Source organism: Branchiostoma lanceolatum, chromosome 9 (assembly GCF_035083965.1).
Source record: "Branchiostoma lanceolatum isolate klBraLanc5 chromosome 9, klBraLanc5.hap2, whole genome shotgun sequence".
Lineage (NCBI taxonomy): Eukaryota > Metazoa > Chordata > Leptocardii > Amphioxiformes > Branchiostomatidae > Branchiostoma > Branchiostoma lanceolatum.
The window spans coordinates 20,127,527-20,146,217 of NC_089730.1; the positions used below are offsets into that span (position 1 = coordinate 20,127,527).

The 18,691-nt window shown below is 40.9% G+C and overlaps 5 protein-coding genes across 6 annotated transcripts in view; all 5 read right to left on the bottom strand.

Annotated features, from left to right (window-relative positions):
• LOC136442671 (zinc finger protein 91-like) overlaps positions 1–6,036 on the bottom strand; it is a 13,298-nt gene extending 7,262 nt beyond the window's left edge. Inside the window, exons 1-2 of the mRNA XM_066439615.1 lie at positions 5,919–6,036; positions 3,810–5,402 (exon numbers count right to left, since the gene is read on the bottom strand). Coding sequence (XP_066295712.1) covers positions 3,810–5,400 — 1,591 coding nt within the window. The 5' untranslated portion in view covers positions 5,401–5,402; positions 5,919–6,036. The remainder of the gene's footprint in view (positions 1–3,809; positions 5,403–5,918) is intronic.
• LOC136442308 (zinc finger protein 501-like) lies at positions 3–2,493 on the bottom strand. Its single transcript, XM_066439091.1, has 2 exons — positions 2,342–2,493; positions 3–1,588 (listed from the first exon to the last, which is right to left on the bottom strand). The coding sequence occupies exon 2, from the start codon at positions 1,584–1,586 to the stop codon at positions 585–587; it is 1,002 nt and encodes a 333-aa protein (XP_066295188.1). The 5' UTR covers positions 1,587–1,588; positions 2,342–2,493; the 3' UTR covers positions 3–584.
• Positions 6,037–7,368: 1,332 nt separating the features above from the next.
• LOC136442276 (zinc finger protein 160-like) lies at positions 7,369–14,073 on the bottom strand. Of its 2 annotated transcripts, none has more exons than XM_066439047.1 (3): positions 13,960–14,073; positions 11,466–13,250; positions 7,369–9,972 (listed from the first exon to the last, which is right to left on the bottom strand). In XM_066439047.1, exon 3 carries the CDS (start codon positions 9,968–9,970, stop codon positions 8,339–8,341), a length of 1,632 nt encoding a protein of 543 aa, XP_066295144.1. In that variant the 5' UTR covers positions 9,971–9,972; positions 11,466–13,250; positions 13,960–14,073; the 3' UTR covers positions 7,369–8,338. The 2 variants fall into 2 exon arrangements, with proteins under 2 accessions (XP_066295144.1, XP_066295143.1); XM_066439046.1 differs by having other exon boundaries at positions 10,700–13,250.
• LOC136442673 (zinc finger protein 525-like) lies at positions 12,433–15,134 on the bottom strand. The gene is made up of 2 exons (XM_066439616.1): positions 15,098–15,134; positions 12,433–13,028 (listed from the first exon to the last, which is right to left on the bottom strand). Exons 1-2 carry the CDS (start codon positions 15,132–15,134, stop codon positions 12,433–12,435), a joined length of 633 nt encoding a protein of 210 aa, XP_066295713.1.
• On the bottom strand, positions 14,303–17,248 carry LOC136442300 (gastrula zinc finger protein XlCGF57.1-like). The gene is made up of 2 exons (XM_066439082.1): positions 17,118–17,248; positions 14,303–16,361 (listed from the first exon to the last, which is right to left on the bottom strand). The coding sequence occupies exon 2, from the start codon at positions 16,357–16,359 to the stop codon at positions 15,295–15,297; it is 1,065 nt and encodes a 354-aa protein (XP_066295179.1). The 5' UTR covers positions 16,360–16,361; positions 17,118–17,248; the 3' UTR covers positions 14,303–15,294.
• Positions 17,249–18,691: the final 1,443 nt, after the last annotated feature.

The following is an 18,691-nucleotide window of genomic DNA, read 5'->3' on the forward strand; positions in this document are numbered from 1 at the left end:
TTGCTTTGGGTCAAACATTCTTGTCAATCTTCCCATTGAAACACATACATAATACTTGAAAAAAGGCCCTCACAAAAATTGGCGGCTCTTTAAGGAAATGTAGTTCCGATGTTGAAAGTAATACTCATTTGGTCTCGTGTGCATCCCTCCAAGTGTCCGGTTAGATTTTTTTTACATATCCGGGGTTTTATTGTTTATGTATTGGATGTCCATTGCGCAGCAAATTATTGTTTATACCGATCTCCGAAACTTCACACGGCTATTGGCCCCGGCTTCAAAAACCTATGCACAAGGCATGATGCCAAGTAATAATTCAACCTCAACACGTCTAAGTAGCTTACAACCAACGATAGGGGAAAATAAGGCAAACACATCAGCTATCTTTGTTACATTTTACACTCTTACAACAGAGGAACGAATGGTCCAATTTTCTATTGTTTCATGTCCTTTTAAGTGTCCCTCTGGAAAGAAAACACGTAAACACTGCGTCCTTGAGTCCAAATTCTCCATGTACGAAGGGTCCTGTGTTGATCCAAACTGTACTTTATTTCCTTGCTGCAGTATAGAGAAACTACTTGCTTTTTTTAGGATTTTGCACCGACATGGGTTCTCATATGTCGTGATAGGTAAGACCTCTCAGCCGTCCTGAACCCACACTCCCCACACGTGTAAGGTTTCTCTACGCTGTGTTTAGCCATGTGTCGCTTTAAATGACCCTTTTGGGTAGAAGAATAGTCACACTGGACACATTTGTATGGTTTCTCGCCTGTATGCTTTTTCATGTGTCTGGAAAAATCACACATGCGAGCCGTCCTATAACCGCACTCTTCACACGTGTTGAGTTTTTCTCCATTGTGTTTAGCCATGTGTTTGTCTAAAGTATCTTTCCGCATACAAGTGTACTTGCACTGGTCACATTTGTAGGATTTCACACCTGTATGCATTTTCATATGCCGAGATAGAGAAGACCTGTCAGCCGTCCTGAACCTGCACTCCCCACACATGTAGGGCTTTTCTCCAGTGTGTATTTCCATGTGGCGGACTAAATTGCCTTTCTGCGAAGCAGAATATTCGCACTGGTCACATTTATAGGGTTTCTCACCAGTATGCCTTCTGATATGCTTTGATAGGTCAGACTTTGAGGCTGCCCGGAAGTCACATTCTGTACACGGGATGCGTTTATCCATGTAGCACGTTTCACCGCCACCCTGACCATCTTCTCCATTTGACCCAGTTCTGGGTTCTAGAGGATGGTCAGATGTTACCCCGCACGGTTCCCTGCATTGAATATCCTCTTCCTTGTTCTGCTGCATTCCCGTGTTTAATTTCTCGCTGCTGTTTGGGTCTTTTGTATGTTGCACAGTTGGAATCTTGGAGCGTCCCCTGCCCACAGTACGTTTAAGATCAAGCATATCCGTTGCCTCTGTTCCACCCTGAACGAGAGAATGGTCATATTTTACCCCGCACGTTTCCTCGCATGAGATGCTTCCATCCCTGTCCTGCTGCCTTCCCTTGTTTAATTTCTCGCTTATGTTCGTCTCGTTCCCAGGGTGTACAGTTGACAGATCGTCAATGGGATTCTCCATTTCTAAGAACATCAATGGATTATCATAAATCGAAAGATGATAAACATCCCCATACAATCTGTATCGCCCTTTTTGTTATTAGAGACTTACAGCATTGGATATAAAATATTCTTTTTACACAACAAAAAATCTCACCTGCTGACGTTTCGGTGTCTCTCAGACACCTTCTTCAGAGCTTCTGACCTGAGTACTCTGACCGCTAAAAGTAGCCGAGGTAGGTGTTCTCATCGCAAAAGCGCCAGCTACTTCGGCTACTTAGAGCGGTGATATATACTTTTAAATCTCTAATATCCTATGTTCTACCAACCTGATGAAATTAGTTTGAGACTTATAGTATGTTTCCTGGGCAGTCAAAATCAATGGGGAAGCTAATCTCAGGTGCATTTATATCAGGGTGTTTCAAGAACAAGTAGCGAACAACAGTGACTTTTGAAGCTACCCCCATGCTAACACGTAGATGCAATGGTATACCGGGTTGAACCACTCAAACACGACAACTAGCCAGACTTAAAACGAATTGGAACGCCCCGAACTTTGATATTACAAAATAAACACCGAAATGTACATTTACGAGGAACCTACAGCGTAATGGATGTCATTTTCAAGCCCCATAACACTTAAAGTTCGTTATGCCCCCCCCCCCCCTATTCAAAGGCGATGTATACGTACGATACACCCATAATTTGACTTGTACTTCTATTTTGCTGCCGAATAGGCGTCCTTCAGCGCACGCCAATAGCTAACAAGGATCTTACCTGTGTGATTTTGTTGGTAGGGGATCGATAAGGCGTTGTGTTTTCTTCAAAATCGTCATGGATTTAGAGACACGATTGCCATCGCCTGCCGAAGGCCGAATGGCGGACAAACACAGCCACAGGTCAGTGCTCGAACAGGTGAAAGGTCAAAGTTTACATACCTGATAATCACTGTAGAACCACAAACGTTCGGATATAGCTCAACAGCCTCGTTTATGTTCAGTTCGTTGTAGTGTCAATTTTTTATTCCCTTAGCATAAGCGTGTTTTTTTCTTGTTTATTCCGAAAAATACGAATACATAAAGGCTCTGACTTCTCTATACAATACTATTGCAAAATATTAAAGAAAGTTTTATTGCAAGTTCATGCCCGTGGGCTAATTGCAAATACATGGTAGGAACATAGGGAAAACATACACGTGTCAGTGAACTATGACTGACTTTGTTGTAACAATAGACTACTAATACTAAATACGACTGTTGGCTATATCTAAACAATATTATCAAAACCTAATATTATTTCTAAAAACTGCATACAACGAACGTTGTCTTAGCAGCAATTTTCTGTATCTGCATCTATAAAGCCGGTATAACCGCCCTTCGGCGTAACACACCAGCGTTGCAGGCACGCGGCACTCCGGGAAGAATAGTTTGTAGTAACGGCACCCATTGTGGACACTTTTAAGGAGAGACTGGACTGTCATACATGAAACAGCACCAAGTAATGTACGACTACAGAGATCTGGACCATACCCAGAAACCAGAGATGACACAGTGAGCTGAATCAATGATGTTTATTGCATGTTGATACTGGAGGCTAAACTATCTCTGGTTACAGTTTACGATATAATACAGGAATTCAAAAGGAAAGTATGATATTATGAATGGGTAGTTCGTAATATCTATAACAATAGTAAACTTTAAAAAACAATTCAAAGATCATCATATGCTGATCAGTTAGCATTCAGCTATGCTATACTACAATCCTCATCACCACTGTACAATACTACTAGTATGCCTGTACGTGAAAGCCTAATTCGGGGATTTTATATTTTACTTTTTACCTTACATGATTACTGCAGTAAGTAGGAAATTAAAAATGTAGATCATTGTCGACATTACGGAGTTGCTTGTGTAACAATTTTCATCTCAGACTTATTATAATGTAAAGTATCCCCTTTAGAAACCTTGCGTATATACAGCCCCTCAAATAAACATATTGCATACATATCATTTCGAATACAAAACTCATATACAATACATATATACAAACAAAGTTATACGTCAAACAAAGTACAACAATGGAATTTCAAGAAACCACCAGTGTTCAATATTACTTTTACCCTATAGCCTAGAATATTTAGGTGCACTGGTGCACAGCTCCAATTTTGGGTGCACAAATGAAAAGGTGCATATGTATCCAGTATTTCGAGCCTTGCCGTTACATCTGCTTGGGGATAGTGGTTTTCAGCCATCGTGTTTTAATGACAAGTGTCGGCGGAAACTCCTTTGCCATGCCGTTGAAAAGTCACACTGGTCACAGCTGTATGGTTGTTTCCCTGTATGCTGCACCATATGCACGACTAGGTACTCCTTTCTGGCCGCTCTGAATCCGCACTCCCCGCACATGTAGGGTTTTTCACCCGTGTGTTTTACTCGGAGATGGTTGTCTAACAGTGTCTTGTACGCTGCCGAGTAGTCGCAAAGGTGACAAAGGAATGATTTTTCACCAGTGTGTTTCTTCATATGTGCGGATAGGTTAGACTTGTCGATCGTCCTGTATCCGCACACCTCACAGAGATAGGGCTTCTCTCCAGAGTGTGTTTTTATGTGCAGGGCCAAAGAACCATTCCATGCTGTTGAATAGTCGCACTGGTCACATTTGTAGGGTTTCTCACCTGTATGTTTTCTCATATGTCGGGATAGGTGACACCTCAAAGTGGTTGCGTATCCACACTCCTCGCACGTGTAGGGCTTCTCACCGGTGTGTTCAATCATGTGTTTTTCTATTCTCTTTTTACGAGCTGAAGAAAAGTCGCACTGGTCACATTTGTAGGGTTTGTCACCTGTGTGTTTCCTCCTTATATGTCCAGATAGGGTAGCCTTCTTAGCTGTCGTGTACCCGCACTCCTCGCACATGTAGGGTTTCTCACCGGTGTGTTTTCTTAGAAAGTGTTTGTCTATACTATCTTTCCATGCAGAAGAAAAGTCACACTTGTCACATTTGTAGGGTTTCTCACCTGTATGTGTTCTTTTATGTCTTGATAAATCAGCCTTGTTAGCTCCCCTGTACCCGCACTCCTCGCACATGTATGGTTTCTCACCGGTGTGCTTTCGTATAATGTGTTGGTCTATACTATCCTTCCATGAGGAAGAAAAGTCGCACTGGTCACACTTATAGGGTTTCTCACCTGTATGTGCTCTTTTATGTCTTGATAAATCAGCCTTTTTAGCTCCCCCGTACCCGCACTCCTTGCACATGTATGGCTTCTCACCAGTGTGCTTTCTTATAATGTGTTTGTCTATGCTATCTTTCCATGCGGAAGAAAAGTCGCACTGGTCACACTTGTGTGGTTTCTCACCTGTATGTAACCTCTTATGTCTAGATAAATCAGTCTTTTTAGCTGTCCTGTACTCGCATTCCTCGCACATGTATGGTTTCTCGCCTGTATGTTTTCTTGCGATGTGTAGCTTTAAACCGCCCTTCTGAGCAGTTGAAAAGTCGCACTGGTCACATTTGTAGGGTCGCTCACCCGTATGCTTCCTTACATGTCTACATAGGTCAGTCCTTTTAGCTGTCTTGTACCCGCACTCCTCACAGATGTAGCGTATATGCCTTGTACGTTTTGCCGCAGGCCTGTCTTCCTGCTTTCTTCGACCTTCTTCACACGCAGGGTGACGAACACATGACTCGCACGTATCTTCGCGTGGAATGTCCTCATCCTTGTCCTGCTGTTTTCCCGATATGTCCGATGACTGGTTCTTGCTGTTGCTTGTCTCATTCCAGGGATGATTAGAAGACAAGTCTTCAACACTCTGCCCATCGCTTAATTCCTCCATTTCTGCGAAGAGTTGAAAAAACAAATTGTCAGAAAAAAAGGTGTCTGTACCAGTCACAAACAGAGACAGCACAATATTGGTAAACACGTTTTTCCACTTCGAAGCTTAATGAATTCAAAATAAATGGACATTACTAATTATTTGCAAGCTAGTTCATCCATTTCTGCACGATTTGAAAAAAAAAATTGTTAGAAAAAAATTGTCTGCATCAGTCACAAACAGACAGCACAATATTGGTAAACACTTGTTTTTTTTCCACTTCGAAGCTAACTGGATTCAAAATAAATTGACAGGACTGATTATTTGCACGTTAGATACATCTTATAGTATCGTATTCCATATTAAAACGTTTTTGGCAGCACATTCTTTCAGGACGAAAGAGGTCAATTGTCTAAAACGTCACATTCCCGAGTAGTGCCTGTCTGTATCTGTCCTAAACTCATCCGTGTATGCTTTTAAACCGACAAAGCATGATCATCAACAAGTCAGCCTCTATATATAACAAACAAAACTCTTACCTGTGCGTTTACACCGTTGATTCACTTATACTGTACTCAATTATGGTTATTGACATCGCAGATCTTTCAGACGTGTAGCTGGTACTGTAGCTGTACCGGCTCTAGCAAAAATGGCAAATAGTCTGACCGCAAGTTGAAAAACCGGTAGGTCCAGTCGATTTTCTTACTCAACTAATTACGTGTCCCCTGGCAAATTTTCAGGAGGAATAATTACTGAATGAGTTTCTGAATAGCCCCAACATGTGATTACACAACTCCCGATAATTATATCAGTCAGAAACCGTGACGATTTTGCCCCAAGGATCTACTCAGAGATTAACTGCTTAAGTCGTTATATTACTTATTTCTTAATTTACAAACGATGTTTGTATTAATTATTAATTATTTGCTATTTATTTATCTTAAAAGGCATACATTGTTAGTCCCTCCAGTCGATTCTAAATGGAGCATATAAAAAGGAATTGTAACATCCGTTGACGAAGTTTAAACATCCAGGTAATAAGATACGGCAAATAACAGTTACTCAGGCAACTGGATAAGTATTCCACTGAATTATCCAGTCACTGACGAAATACAGAGGATGCTACCTGAAATGTCTGTTTCAAAATTTCTATCCAATTGCTTGAGTAACAACTGTCATTTGGCTTAAAAATAATGTCTGAAATCACGTCATATTACTTTGAGACATGTTAGACATCAACGAAATTGACGGGAATGATTAAGTAACAACTCTTGTGAAAACGGCGCACTTCAAAAATTGTTCTGCGAAGCCGTTGCTTCCAATTTGTGCTTGCCAGATAAACACCATCATTATCATAGAAATGGCGGGCAGCCCAGCCGTAAAGTGACAAACTGGATCGTCCAGTCGAAAACATGGTCGCCATGGAAAGCTATACATACTGTCCAAGCAGACGTTGGTGGGGAAGATTGTGACCTTTCTATCACATGCCCGATCTCTTGGTGGGGAGAGCGGACAGAAAACGGGGCATAGGATAAAAAGGTCACAATCTTCCGCACCAACCTCTGCTTGGAGAGTAAGCTATACAGGCCGGCTTTTCATTGACGTCATAACAATTAAAATGTGATTCCCCCGGCGACCATGTGAGTCGCCTATTGTCCCTCTCTCCGTAGCCGGCTCCCTTAGCCTACTTTTCACTCCATTTGGACCTTTTCTACAATTTTTGCTCTATAGCTAGATCCGCGGAGCCTGGTAGAGACTAATGCAGTAGCATTTTCTTGTATCTTACAAACGTGTACGCTGTAATCCAACATGGCGCATATGACGTCAATTGATCAAATGAAAAGGGCTGTATAATACTTATGCCCGCAGGTTTAAGGCTGTCTCTGCAGTACCGATGCATTCCGCTTAATAACGGAATAACATAGCCAAACATTTAAACTAGCATCTATTTTATACTGTGCGTATCGATAACATGCATAAGCAACAAAGTTGAGTCGAACGCCTGATTTTATTTTTCATATACATTATGTATTGTAAATCACCATAATGTAAACATAATATCAAAGTGGATATAATCTAACAATGTTTCTATATGGTATAACAGAAAATAAGACAGTATACTATTAAAACCACGGACGGCGTAGTGCAATATAGACGTTTGGCTAATTATACGCTAACAATTTCAGCCAAGAATATTAGAATCAAGCAACAATATATCGTCTCATTTAGAATACTTTCATCAGATTGAGTCATACAAAACGTTGCAACAGAAACCATCTACTGCTACTCATTATTGAAACTATTTATCGATCTATTGCAACTATATAAGTTGTCATTACATGTCACATGAATATATAAGGGGCGTCCAGGGCCATTGCCGGATCGGAAAGGAAACCGCATAACCACATTTCAGGCCTTAGCTACAGGTTCAAAAGGGACTGGACTTTCAATGAAATGTCATAATTCAAACTTTAATGGACATAAATAGACGGTTTTAGAGTTGTAGTTATGTTAAGCTTTATGTTTCTTCGTGGTGAACCAAGGAGAGGTTACAGTCGGAGGAAGAAGGGGGTAATACTAATATTTCGAGGGGAACTAAAATGAATATTTTTATTGATAATGATTGAAACCTTTTTGCAGCCAAAAGGCTGAATTGCAAGATTACGAAAGATTAAATAAATCAGGGCCTCTATTAGCACCCCCTTCTCCGTAACCTTTGTTTGAAGTATAGGCAACATCCACGCATGTTTTCATCATGTTTGTCCATGTCCGGGTAAATCATAGTTCATCTGGATAGATGATGGGTTACTTTTTTTACACGTATAGTTTATAGCCAGCGTGTTTGACCATGCGCTAAGGCTTGAACCATCATTTCCTACAAACGAAAGGCGAGCACTCGCTGTCAAAGCTGTATTTCATTACACTAAGTTACAGCAGGATAGTCTCAGTGGACCCATTCCTACGGCATTTCACCTAGATGTTTTCTCATATGTTTGGATAGGTTAGACCTGTCATTCGCCCTGTACCCGCACTCCCCACACATGTAGGGTTTATCTCCGCTGTGCGTGATCATGTGTCGACTCAATTTACTTTTTTGTATCGAAGAATAGTCACACTGCTCACATTTGTAGGGTTTCTCATATGCTGTGTGTATTCTCATATGTTTGCTTAGGTGACACCTGTCTGTCGTCTTGTACCCGCACTCCTCACACATGTAGGTTTTTTCTCCGGTATGCGTCCCTACGTGGCGGTTCAAATCCTTTTTCGTTGCAGTATAGTAGTCGCACTGCTCACATCTAAAGGGTTTTTCACCTGTATGCGTTCTAACATGTTCGGATAGGCGAGACTTTCTAGCCGCCCTGTAACCGCACTCCCAACAAATGTAAGGTTTTTCACCAGTGTGTTTAACCATGTGCCGGTCTACAGTACATTTCTGTGCAGCAGAAAAGTCGCACTGGTCACACTTGTAGGGTTTCGCACCTGTATGCTTTCTCATATGTTTGACCAGGTAATACTTGTCAGCCGTCTTGAATCCGCACTCCTTACACATATGCGGTTTAGCACCACTGTGTTTGGCCATGTGTTGGACTAAACTTTTTTTCCAAGAAGAAGAAAAGTCGCACTGGTCACATTTGTAGGGTTTCTCGCCTGTATGTTTTCTCATATGTGCGGCTAGCTGGGACTCGCTGGCCGTCCTGTATCCGCACTCTCCGCACAAGAAGGGTTTTTCTCCAGTGTGCTTGAGCATGTGTCGGTCTAAACGGTCTTTGTCTGCAACTGAATAGTCACACAGGTCACATTTATATGGCTTGTCATGTTTTGTCATATGTCGGGATAGATTAGGCCTTGAAGTCGTCCTGAACCCGCACTCACCACACATGTAGGGTTTTTCACCAGTGTGTTTAGTCATGTGTCGGTCTATCTCGCTTTTTCTTGTAGCAGAGTATTCGCACTGGTCACACTTGAAAGGTTTTACACCTGAATGTATTTTCATATGTTTGGAGAAGTCAGACCTGATGGCCGTCCTGTATCCACATTCTCCACACAAGTAGGGCTTTTCTCCGGTATGCTTAGCCATGTGTCGGTCCAAAGTGTCTTTAAGTGCAGCAGAATAGTCGCACTGGTCACATTTGTAGGGTTTCTCGCCTGTATGTTTTCTCATATGTGCGGTCAGATAGGACCTGTGAGCCGTTCTGTATCCGCACTCTCCACACATGTAGGGTTTGTCTCCAGTGTGTCTAGCCGCCATGTGTTGACCTAAAGTGGCTTTCGCTGCAGCAGAATAGTCGCACAGGTCACACTTATAGGGTCTCTCACCTGTATGGGTTCTCATATGTGTGGCTAAGTTAGACTTGTCAGCCGTCCTGTATCCGCACTCTCCACACAAGAAGGGGGTTCCTCCGGTGTTGCTAGCTTTGTGGTTGTCAACGGAAGGATGTATGTTTTTCACCCCGCACGGTTCTTCGCATGGGATGTCCTCTTCCTTATTCTCCTGCCTTTCCGTGACTAATTGCACAATGCAGTTCGTCTCGTTCCCAGGATGCACAGTTGGTAGACTGTCCATAGAAACCTCACCGTTTCTCTTGTCCATTTCTAAGAACAACAAGAAATCATATATGATTTGAAATAGGAAAAATGGCCACACTCTCTCTTCCAGCTTTGTTGTCTACCGTAAATAGTAGTACATATAGAATAAAAGATGAATTCCGTATCGCCCGAGGTTTCCGCCCAACGGTATGTATGGTTTTGGAAATTAAATAATTGTTTCAAATAACACAAAGTGCAAAAGAATAACAATTAAACACCTGGTTTTATTTCGCAAGAAACCAATCAATCAGATTAATCAATCAATAAAACAAACACATTCTAGCGATTATTCTTGAATGGAGGGCACTTTGCCAGCTAAATAGCATGGCATGAATTTGTAGACTGACAAACATATATACAGCTGGCTTCAGACACACACATATGCATGTATATCCGCGTATACTAGTACAGACATTTCATTTAATTCATTTCTTTATTTAACCACAATACAAAAATACACAAATACAAACAATGGCCGAACAAGCATTCGAAGTAAAATAAAGGCTTTGACTTGACCTTAGACCTTCCTCCCTAATGGGTAAATGATTCAGAAAGAGTGTTGGAAACCGTGCCGTTGCTACTCTTCGACGATGTCCAGAAATAGTTTACATCGTGGTGCCCCCCACCCCCATACTGGGGATCGATCATTGTTTGCCCAGTAAAGAAACCTCTATCATGAAGTAAAATATAATTGGTAGATCTAGAGTTGACAGGTAGTTAACATATCTTTTACCTGAGAGTTTGTGTTTTTTCTTGAGGTGTTGAAATGTCTTGAAATCAGGTTTCAAACAGTGATTGCCGACAAACCAAAATGGCGGTCACTATAAACTGATCATAATCTACAGCACTGAAAAGGTCTAAGGTCAAAGGTGACATACCTGATTATCCGGTATTGTTTAGCATTGTTAAAACGACGTAACGCATTGCACTTCGGCAAGGACGCTTATAACTGTTTTCGAACTTGATTTTGCCATTAATATCTTACCATTTCAAATTGTTTTCGATTGTGTTTCACGTCAAAACTAAGAAAGTTCGTGCTATAGCAATGCCTAACACGGTGATCTAGTAAGCTTACTTTGAGTAAATGTTTCGTTCATTCATTACACAGTACATCCCAAATCTTATTTTCAGCGGAAAATGCTGGATTGATTGATTGATCAAGATATGAAACATTCACACTAGCATGTATGAATCATGAGTTGATAGGATTTATTGTTACAGTTATCGTTCATATTGCAAGAAAAGCCAACTGAATTCGACAATCTTGGTGCCTTATACCAAGGAGGATTTATATAAAACCTCCGTGATTATACATCTGGGCTGCTTGGCAAATATAATTTAAGGGTGGAGCATCGTAAACTCTCGACGTCTGCATTATTCGCGTCTAACGTTACACTCCCCTCCCCCATTCAAAATCGCCGTAAAACTCTACCCTCAAATACTTCCGAGGACCTTTTCTACATGAATCGTTGAACGTTGATAGTTAACAAACGTCTTACCTGTGATTTAGTTTAGCTGTAGGATCGACAGAGCGTTGAATCGTCGTAAAAATCGTCTTATAGAAGCATGGAAGGGTTAAAATGGCGGAGAAGATATCACGTGCCGATGCTTCCGCCAGCGAAAGGTCAAAGGTTACGTACTTACATACCTGATCACATCTGCGATGCTAAAGCAACTTTTCTCTTCACAAACTTCAGTACAAAGAAATCGATGAGAGATCTATTTATCTCAGCATTTAAGTAGTTTTTAAACGTCTTGTTGCTGATACTTTATTTTGTCTATCCCGACGAAGTACGTGGAATCACAAAGTACATAAACGCTTTTCGTTGCGACAGAATAGTCTCATTTGTGACATCTAAAGAGTTTCTCCCGAGTATCTTTCCTTACAAGCACTATTAGCTATACGCGAGGTTATTACTGCTATACGAAAATACAACATAAATTTCCATTTTCTCTCTTGATCTATTTCTATCTTAAACAACAAGAAACAAAAACGGCGACTTTTCCCCCAGTTTATTATAATCGCTAGCCTGGGTGCCATCCTATTACTACCGAGACTCCTACACTCGCTACCCTAAGCGAGTACAGGAGCCCCGGTAGTAAAACGATTGCACCCAGACTGTGATCGCAACCCAATACCAGCAAAATACATACATCGAATGACAACCTCAAAATCCCCTTTAAATTCCACGTAACATGCAACGAAATGATCAGCGATGTATCTTTCACCAAAGTCTTATTAAGACAACACCTTATTACAAAGTCCCCGTTAATTTTTTTCGTAAAATTGTTGCGTTTAAGAAGGTGGACGTTTAAGTCTGACCAGTATCATCGGTTCTCGACCAAAGCTAGCCACAGCACGGTAGCTAAAATTCAAGACATCTAAGAATTTAAGTCAATTAAAACATGACCGGATCTTCAGTAGCATAACTTATCAACATGTGCAGGTATATATCTTTAGGGCGTTTAAACAGTGTGTAATTTAGCGATGTGTCGACCTAAAGTGCCTTTCTGTGCTGCGGAATAGTCGCAGTGGTTACATTTGTAAGGTTTTTCTGCTGTGTGTGTTCTCATATGTGCGGTCATCGTTGATTTTCCCCATGTCCTGTACCCACACTCCCCACACATGTGGGGCTTTTTCCCAGTGTGTTTAGCCATGTGAAGGTCTACATGACATTTTTGTGCAGCAGAATAGTCGCACTGGTCACATTTGTAGGGCTTCTCTCCAGTATGTTTTCTCATATGTACGACTAGGTGAGACCTGTCATTCGTCCTGTAATCGCACTCTCCACAAATGTACGGTTTTTCATCCGAGTGTTTTGCCATGTGTCTGTTCAAATCACCTTTTCGTACAGTTGAATAGTCGCACTGGTCACATTTAAAAGGCTTGTTACCCGTATGCCTTCTCATATGTACGGGTAGATAGGACATGTCGGCTGCCCTGTATCCACACTCTCCACACACGTAGGGTTTCTCTCCAGTGTGCTTAGTCATGTGTCGCTTTAAATGACCTTTCTGTGCACCAGAATATTCACACTTGTCGCATTTATAGGGTTTCTCACCTGTATGTTTTCTTGTATGAATTATTAGGGTAGCATTTGAGGTTGTCCTATAGTCACACACAGTACACGCGAAGCGTTTATCCACAGTACGTTTAACTGCAAGCCTGTCCGTCTGCGCTCTTCTACCTTGTACATGTACGGGGAGGTTGACGGAGTCTCGCGTCAGATGTCTTCGTTTTTTATTCTGCTGCCTTCCCTTGTCTTCTTTCTTGTCCTCGCTTTCTAAATGAATAACAGAAAATGAAATATTTTGTCCACCACTTGTTATTTTGAAATGATTGTATGTATACAACAAAAACTCAGATTAGTATACACTTGCTTAAGAACAGGGAAGAGACATGTAAACGATAGATTTTGTGGTACGTAGCTTAAGTTGTTTTGTTCTCCCGTTGTTTACTTGCAACATAACATGTATGAGTACTTTCTCCTCAGCCTTTTATTATGTAATAGTAAACTAATGCATTTAGCCCAAGTGGGCAAAAACTGCAAAAAAGATCAATAATATGATATGGGAAACGAAGTCACGAACTTGATTTCAGTTATTTTGACTAGAAGGGGAAAACAATGCTGACCTTCAATGCTAGCTCGAAGATAGTGATTTCGAAAACGGTACAAGTGTCTTACATAATTTGGCTCTAAAAACGCTTTTACCAAGGTCAAAGGTTATCTACATTTTGAGGCACAGAAACGCTATCATCATCAAAAATTTTATCATAAAGTATCCTAAAATTCATTGTACAAAGGCACCACAGTTAGTACGCTTGGGATGCATTATTGGTCCCTTAACTAATGTTACATCCGTTACGCCCCCCTCCCCACACAGAGTCGACCTTCGGTTTTTCCTCCAAACACCTCCCTGAGAGACCCTGACTCGAACTTGTAGCTGTTTTAGAATCAACCAATGAACAATCTAATTCTGTAGGGTACGTACCCATCACATTGGAAGGTAATATCCAAGTCAGATAACACTGCAGTGCGCTGAAATCGCGTCAGATTGAAAGGGAGATACGTGTACTTTTTTCAGCCTTGTTGTTTTCAAAATGGCGGACGCGTTTATAGGTTAAGGGTTAATCAGTACTTCCCTGATTACCCAATTTGAGTCGCAAGATTCTGTCAAACACTTAACGGTTTGATCCATATAGTCGTGTCAACAACCGTTTTTTTTTCGCGAAAATAACACTTGTTTTCTCAATTGAAAGAAGATACTTTAACCTGTTTGATATTTGTATAGTGATGTATGTGTAATATTGAAAAAAAACTAAACAGGACAACTATTCTAGTTTGCGACACGTTTGCGAACGTCGATTTTATTCAGAAGTCACAAAATATAGCTGAACAATTGCTTCTCTATTTTGCTGCGTATGGATGCATAACCAGAAGACATCCATTTACAGTTTAGCTTACTATAAGGTTGAAACTTCATTTTCACAATGATAAAGCTAATACATGGTGCTGGGGAAAATTGAGACCAATATGATCTACAAGAATCGAGATTCCTTCACCGTTTTTCTTAAACAAGATGATTTACAATAATGAATTAAAGTGTAGAAACAAAAGAGTAATAAACAATCTAATATCATAACAACTAATAAATCAATAACTAATGATAAGGAAAGATATTAACTAAATTGTTATGTATAAAAACTCAAATAACTAACTGAGCACAGAAAAGTTACAAACTTAATTAGAAAGGAAACAATTCGATAAATAATAACAAAGCAAATAACAACAAGAGGCTATAACAACACGTGAACAACAGAAGTTGAACACAAATCACTACCAGCAGACCAGGCACCTACTGTAGTGTTATATCAACGCTAGATACATGCTGACATTTTCAGGTACTAGAGAATATTAGTATCAACTCGTTATAACAGCAATACTATACTAGTACTATTTTACAATTGAGGCTTACAATATCCATGCGTACTGAGCATGCCTGTCCTATGAACACATATTCTTCACACAGGAATGGATGTGTGCAGCCAAACTGTATTTCATTGCAGCAGAATAGCCACATGGGTCACGTGTCTAACGTTTATGTATTCTCATATGTCTGGATAGGTTACCCTGGAAGGCCGTCCAGTATTCGCACTCTCCACACATGAGTGTGCTTGACCAATGGTTGGTTTGGACTGCCTTTCTCTCTTGTAGAATAAGAGTAGTCGCATTGGTCGCGTCTCATACCCTTATGCTTTCTTTTATGTCTGGATAGGAGAGCTCTGCCGGCAGTCTTGAATCCGCACTCCCCACACATGTATGGTAACTATGGTTTCTCCTTACCGTGTCTTAACATGTGTCGAGCTAGATGACTCTTTGTTGCTGCAGAATAGTCGCATTGGTCACACATGTAGGGTTTCTCACCTGTATGCGTTCTCATATGGTTGTCTAAAGTGCCTTTCTGTGCAGCAGAATAGTCACACTGGTCACATTTGTAGGGTTTCTCACCTGTATGTATTTTTATGTGATCGGATAAGCGAGCCTTGTTAACTGTGCTGTACCCACACTCAACACAAATAAAGGGTTTCTCTCCCCCATGTTTAAACATGTGTCGATTTAGATTAACCTTTGTTGTTGTAGAATAGTCGCACAGTTGACACGTGTAAGGATATTTTCCAGTGTGTTTAGCCATGTGTTGGTCTAAATTGTTTTTCTGTACAGCAGAATAGTCGCACTGGTCACACTTATAGGGTCTCTCACCTGTATGTATTTTCCTATGTTTGGTTAAGTCAGACTTGCAAGCCGTTCTGTATCCGCACTCTTCGCACATGAAGGGTTTTTCTCCAGTATGCCTAGCCTTGTGTTGGGTTAAAGTCTTTTTCTGTGCAGCAGAATAGTCACACTGGTCGCATTTATAGGGTCTCATACCTGTATGTCTTCTCATATGCACGGTTAGGGTTGACTTAACGGCCGCCCTGTATCCACACTCCCCGCACATGTAGGGTTTGTCTCCAGTGTGCCTAGTCATGTGTTTGTCTACAGCACATTTCGTTGTTGCAGAAAAGTCGCATTCGTTACATCTATAGGGTTTCTCACCTGTATGTGTTCTTGTATGTCGTAATAGCTTAGACTTTGAAAGTGCCACATAGTTGCATTCCGTACACACAAAGCGTGTATCTGTAGTGCGTTTCACCTCAAGCCTGTCCGTCTGCTCTGTTCGATCCTGTGCGGGAGGATGGTCAGATTTTGCCCCGCACGGTTCCTCACTTGGAGTATCCTCTCCCTTGTCCTGCTGCCTTCCCGTGTCCATTGTCTCGCTACTGCTTGCCTCGTTCCAAGTGGGTACAGGTGGCAGATCGTCCAAAGCAATCTCGCTACTTCTCTCGTCCATTTCTAAAAAATAAAAATAAAAATGAATTTTCTGAAACCAGAAAAAAATCCCATACTCTCTATATCCATATTCTCTATCCTGAATGAAACATAATTATGAATATATATTATACAGCATGGCAAGGCAAATACCATCAGGCAGTGTTTAAGCCAATCCCTTTCATGACCTTGTACCTGTATGATTATTCTAACCAAAATGCATGTTTCTGGCAGCCATTTTCTTTCAAAGCTACAGCCCTGTGTAGTGCGGTGTGAGTGATCAGGTACAGTCACTCTAGTAAACGCACCAAATTATATCACATGTACAGCAGCTATATACAGGCCTGCAGTTTTGAAAGAAGATGGCGGCCCAAGGCTGTTTCTTTCTGACTTGTGCCGTATCAGGACCTGATGACTTCGACCTTGTTGAAAAGCGGCCATGTGGCTGAACAAGCACTTCGAAGAAAAATAAAGGCTTTGACTTGACTTGGATTAACTTGGGGTTTCTGGAGTTTTTGTCACCCGCAGCCGCAGGTAGGTGAGTTGGGAAGTCAGGGAATGATGAACTTATTGCGGCGTCAGTGAATATCCTACATAGCGCTTCTGGGCTCTTCGATCTCTGCTCTATCTACAAGCGTAAGTAACTTGCATTCGATATGCCCCCCTCCCTAAGTCATGTATACCTTACCTACGATTTTCTTCGAATCACACCCCTGATTCTAACCGTCAGCTGCTCAATAGCGCGACACAGCCACTGTTGGCGGTTAATCAAGTACTTACCTGTGCAGTTAAGGGTAGGAATAGAGTCGAAGAAAGTTGAAAATCGCCTCCGATCGGAGAGAATGATAACCCTCCCACGGCACAAAATGGCGGACAAGCGTGGGTCAAACCAACTCCGTTGTAAAGGTCAAAGTTGATGTTCCTGATTACCCCCACTATACCAATTCTACTCTACTCTACTCTACATGTTATAACAATGTTGAGTTGAGTTTATTGAGTTTGACTACGTTGCTGAAAGAACGCTTGTAAAACCATTCTTGATCTGACTTTCTATCTTTTCGTACTATTTTTCGTTTGTTTCTTACAAAAATATAAAGGAAAATCCAAGTAAACAGTGCCTTACACTTTAATTCAGCAATCTTACTTCGAGTAAAAGGGTTGTTCACATTCATAAGACACACACCATATCGCTGGTCATGAATGCCCTATCGATTAAATCACATAACTTCATATATCTATTTCCTAGAAGGAACGCATGAACTATACATTTTTCAGATTATTCTATTTTTCAATTTTGTAAGATTCTTTATTGACAAACCATACAAAGGTACATACACTATGACACATGCAACAAGTTATATACAAATATAATAGTTGATGAATTAAAGTCGACTGTCGAAGCCAAATCTCAATGAATCTTTAAGTAAAAGTCGTGCAAAACAATTAATAAAGACATTCCACTTGAAGGCCTTGTTAAAATACTTCACAGTCTATCCTACTTCCTGCAGTCACTCTCTTAAAATATGTCTTAATTAGATTAATAGATCTGTAAGAAATAACCACAAGTCTCAGTGATTAAGACTATCCTTACATTCTTTGAATGAACTGTATATGCCTTAAGTGGTTACCATCAAAATATTTTAAACCTGTTTGCAAAAATGGGCATATTAACTATGCTGGCTTCTTCTACGATACTGCTGAGCCCGCCTTTCGACGGATTATTAGCAGCTGCGCGTTAGTAACAAGTGCAAACAGAGGGTAGAAAGGGGGGTAGACAAGGACATGTGCAAGAACTGGACAAGTGAACTTTTAGTGTTGTTAGTAATTATATATTTACATATATACAAGGACGGGGGGCAGCTCAATGCAGCGAAGCCCGTCCCAGCTCAGTTTTGAACTGGGAGAGGGACTCCGCCTCCGCCACACTAGGCTCAAGTTCATTCCACTCTTGGATGGTACGAGGGAAGAACGTAGTAGTTGGTGTAGATGGGGCGGAGGGTGGTTGAAATAAATTTAACGAAGCGGATCCGGGCCGTCCGGCTGGCCACTGTCATGTCAATTTCCTTGTACGTAGTCCAATACAAATCTACCTCTTTTCTCAAAATAAATCAAATCATCTCCGACACAAGCAATTGATGATTCCTGTGTATCATGCAATACATGTTCCATATACTAGTACGTATACTGAATTACTCTTATTGGATACCGTAGTGTTTAGACTCAAGTTTTGTAGAATTCATTAGCATTGTTGATAAGAAAAAAACTTATATGTCTTGATATTTTGTACTACCCAAGAACTTGCCATACATTGTATCTTCTACATTTGTTGTGTAATAAACTTTGATGAATTGTTA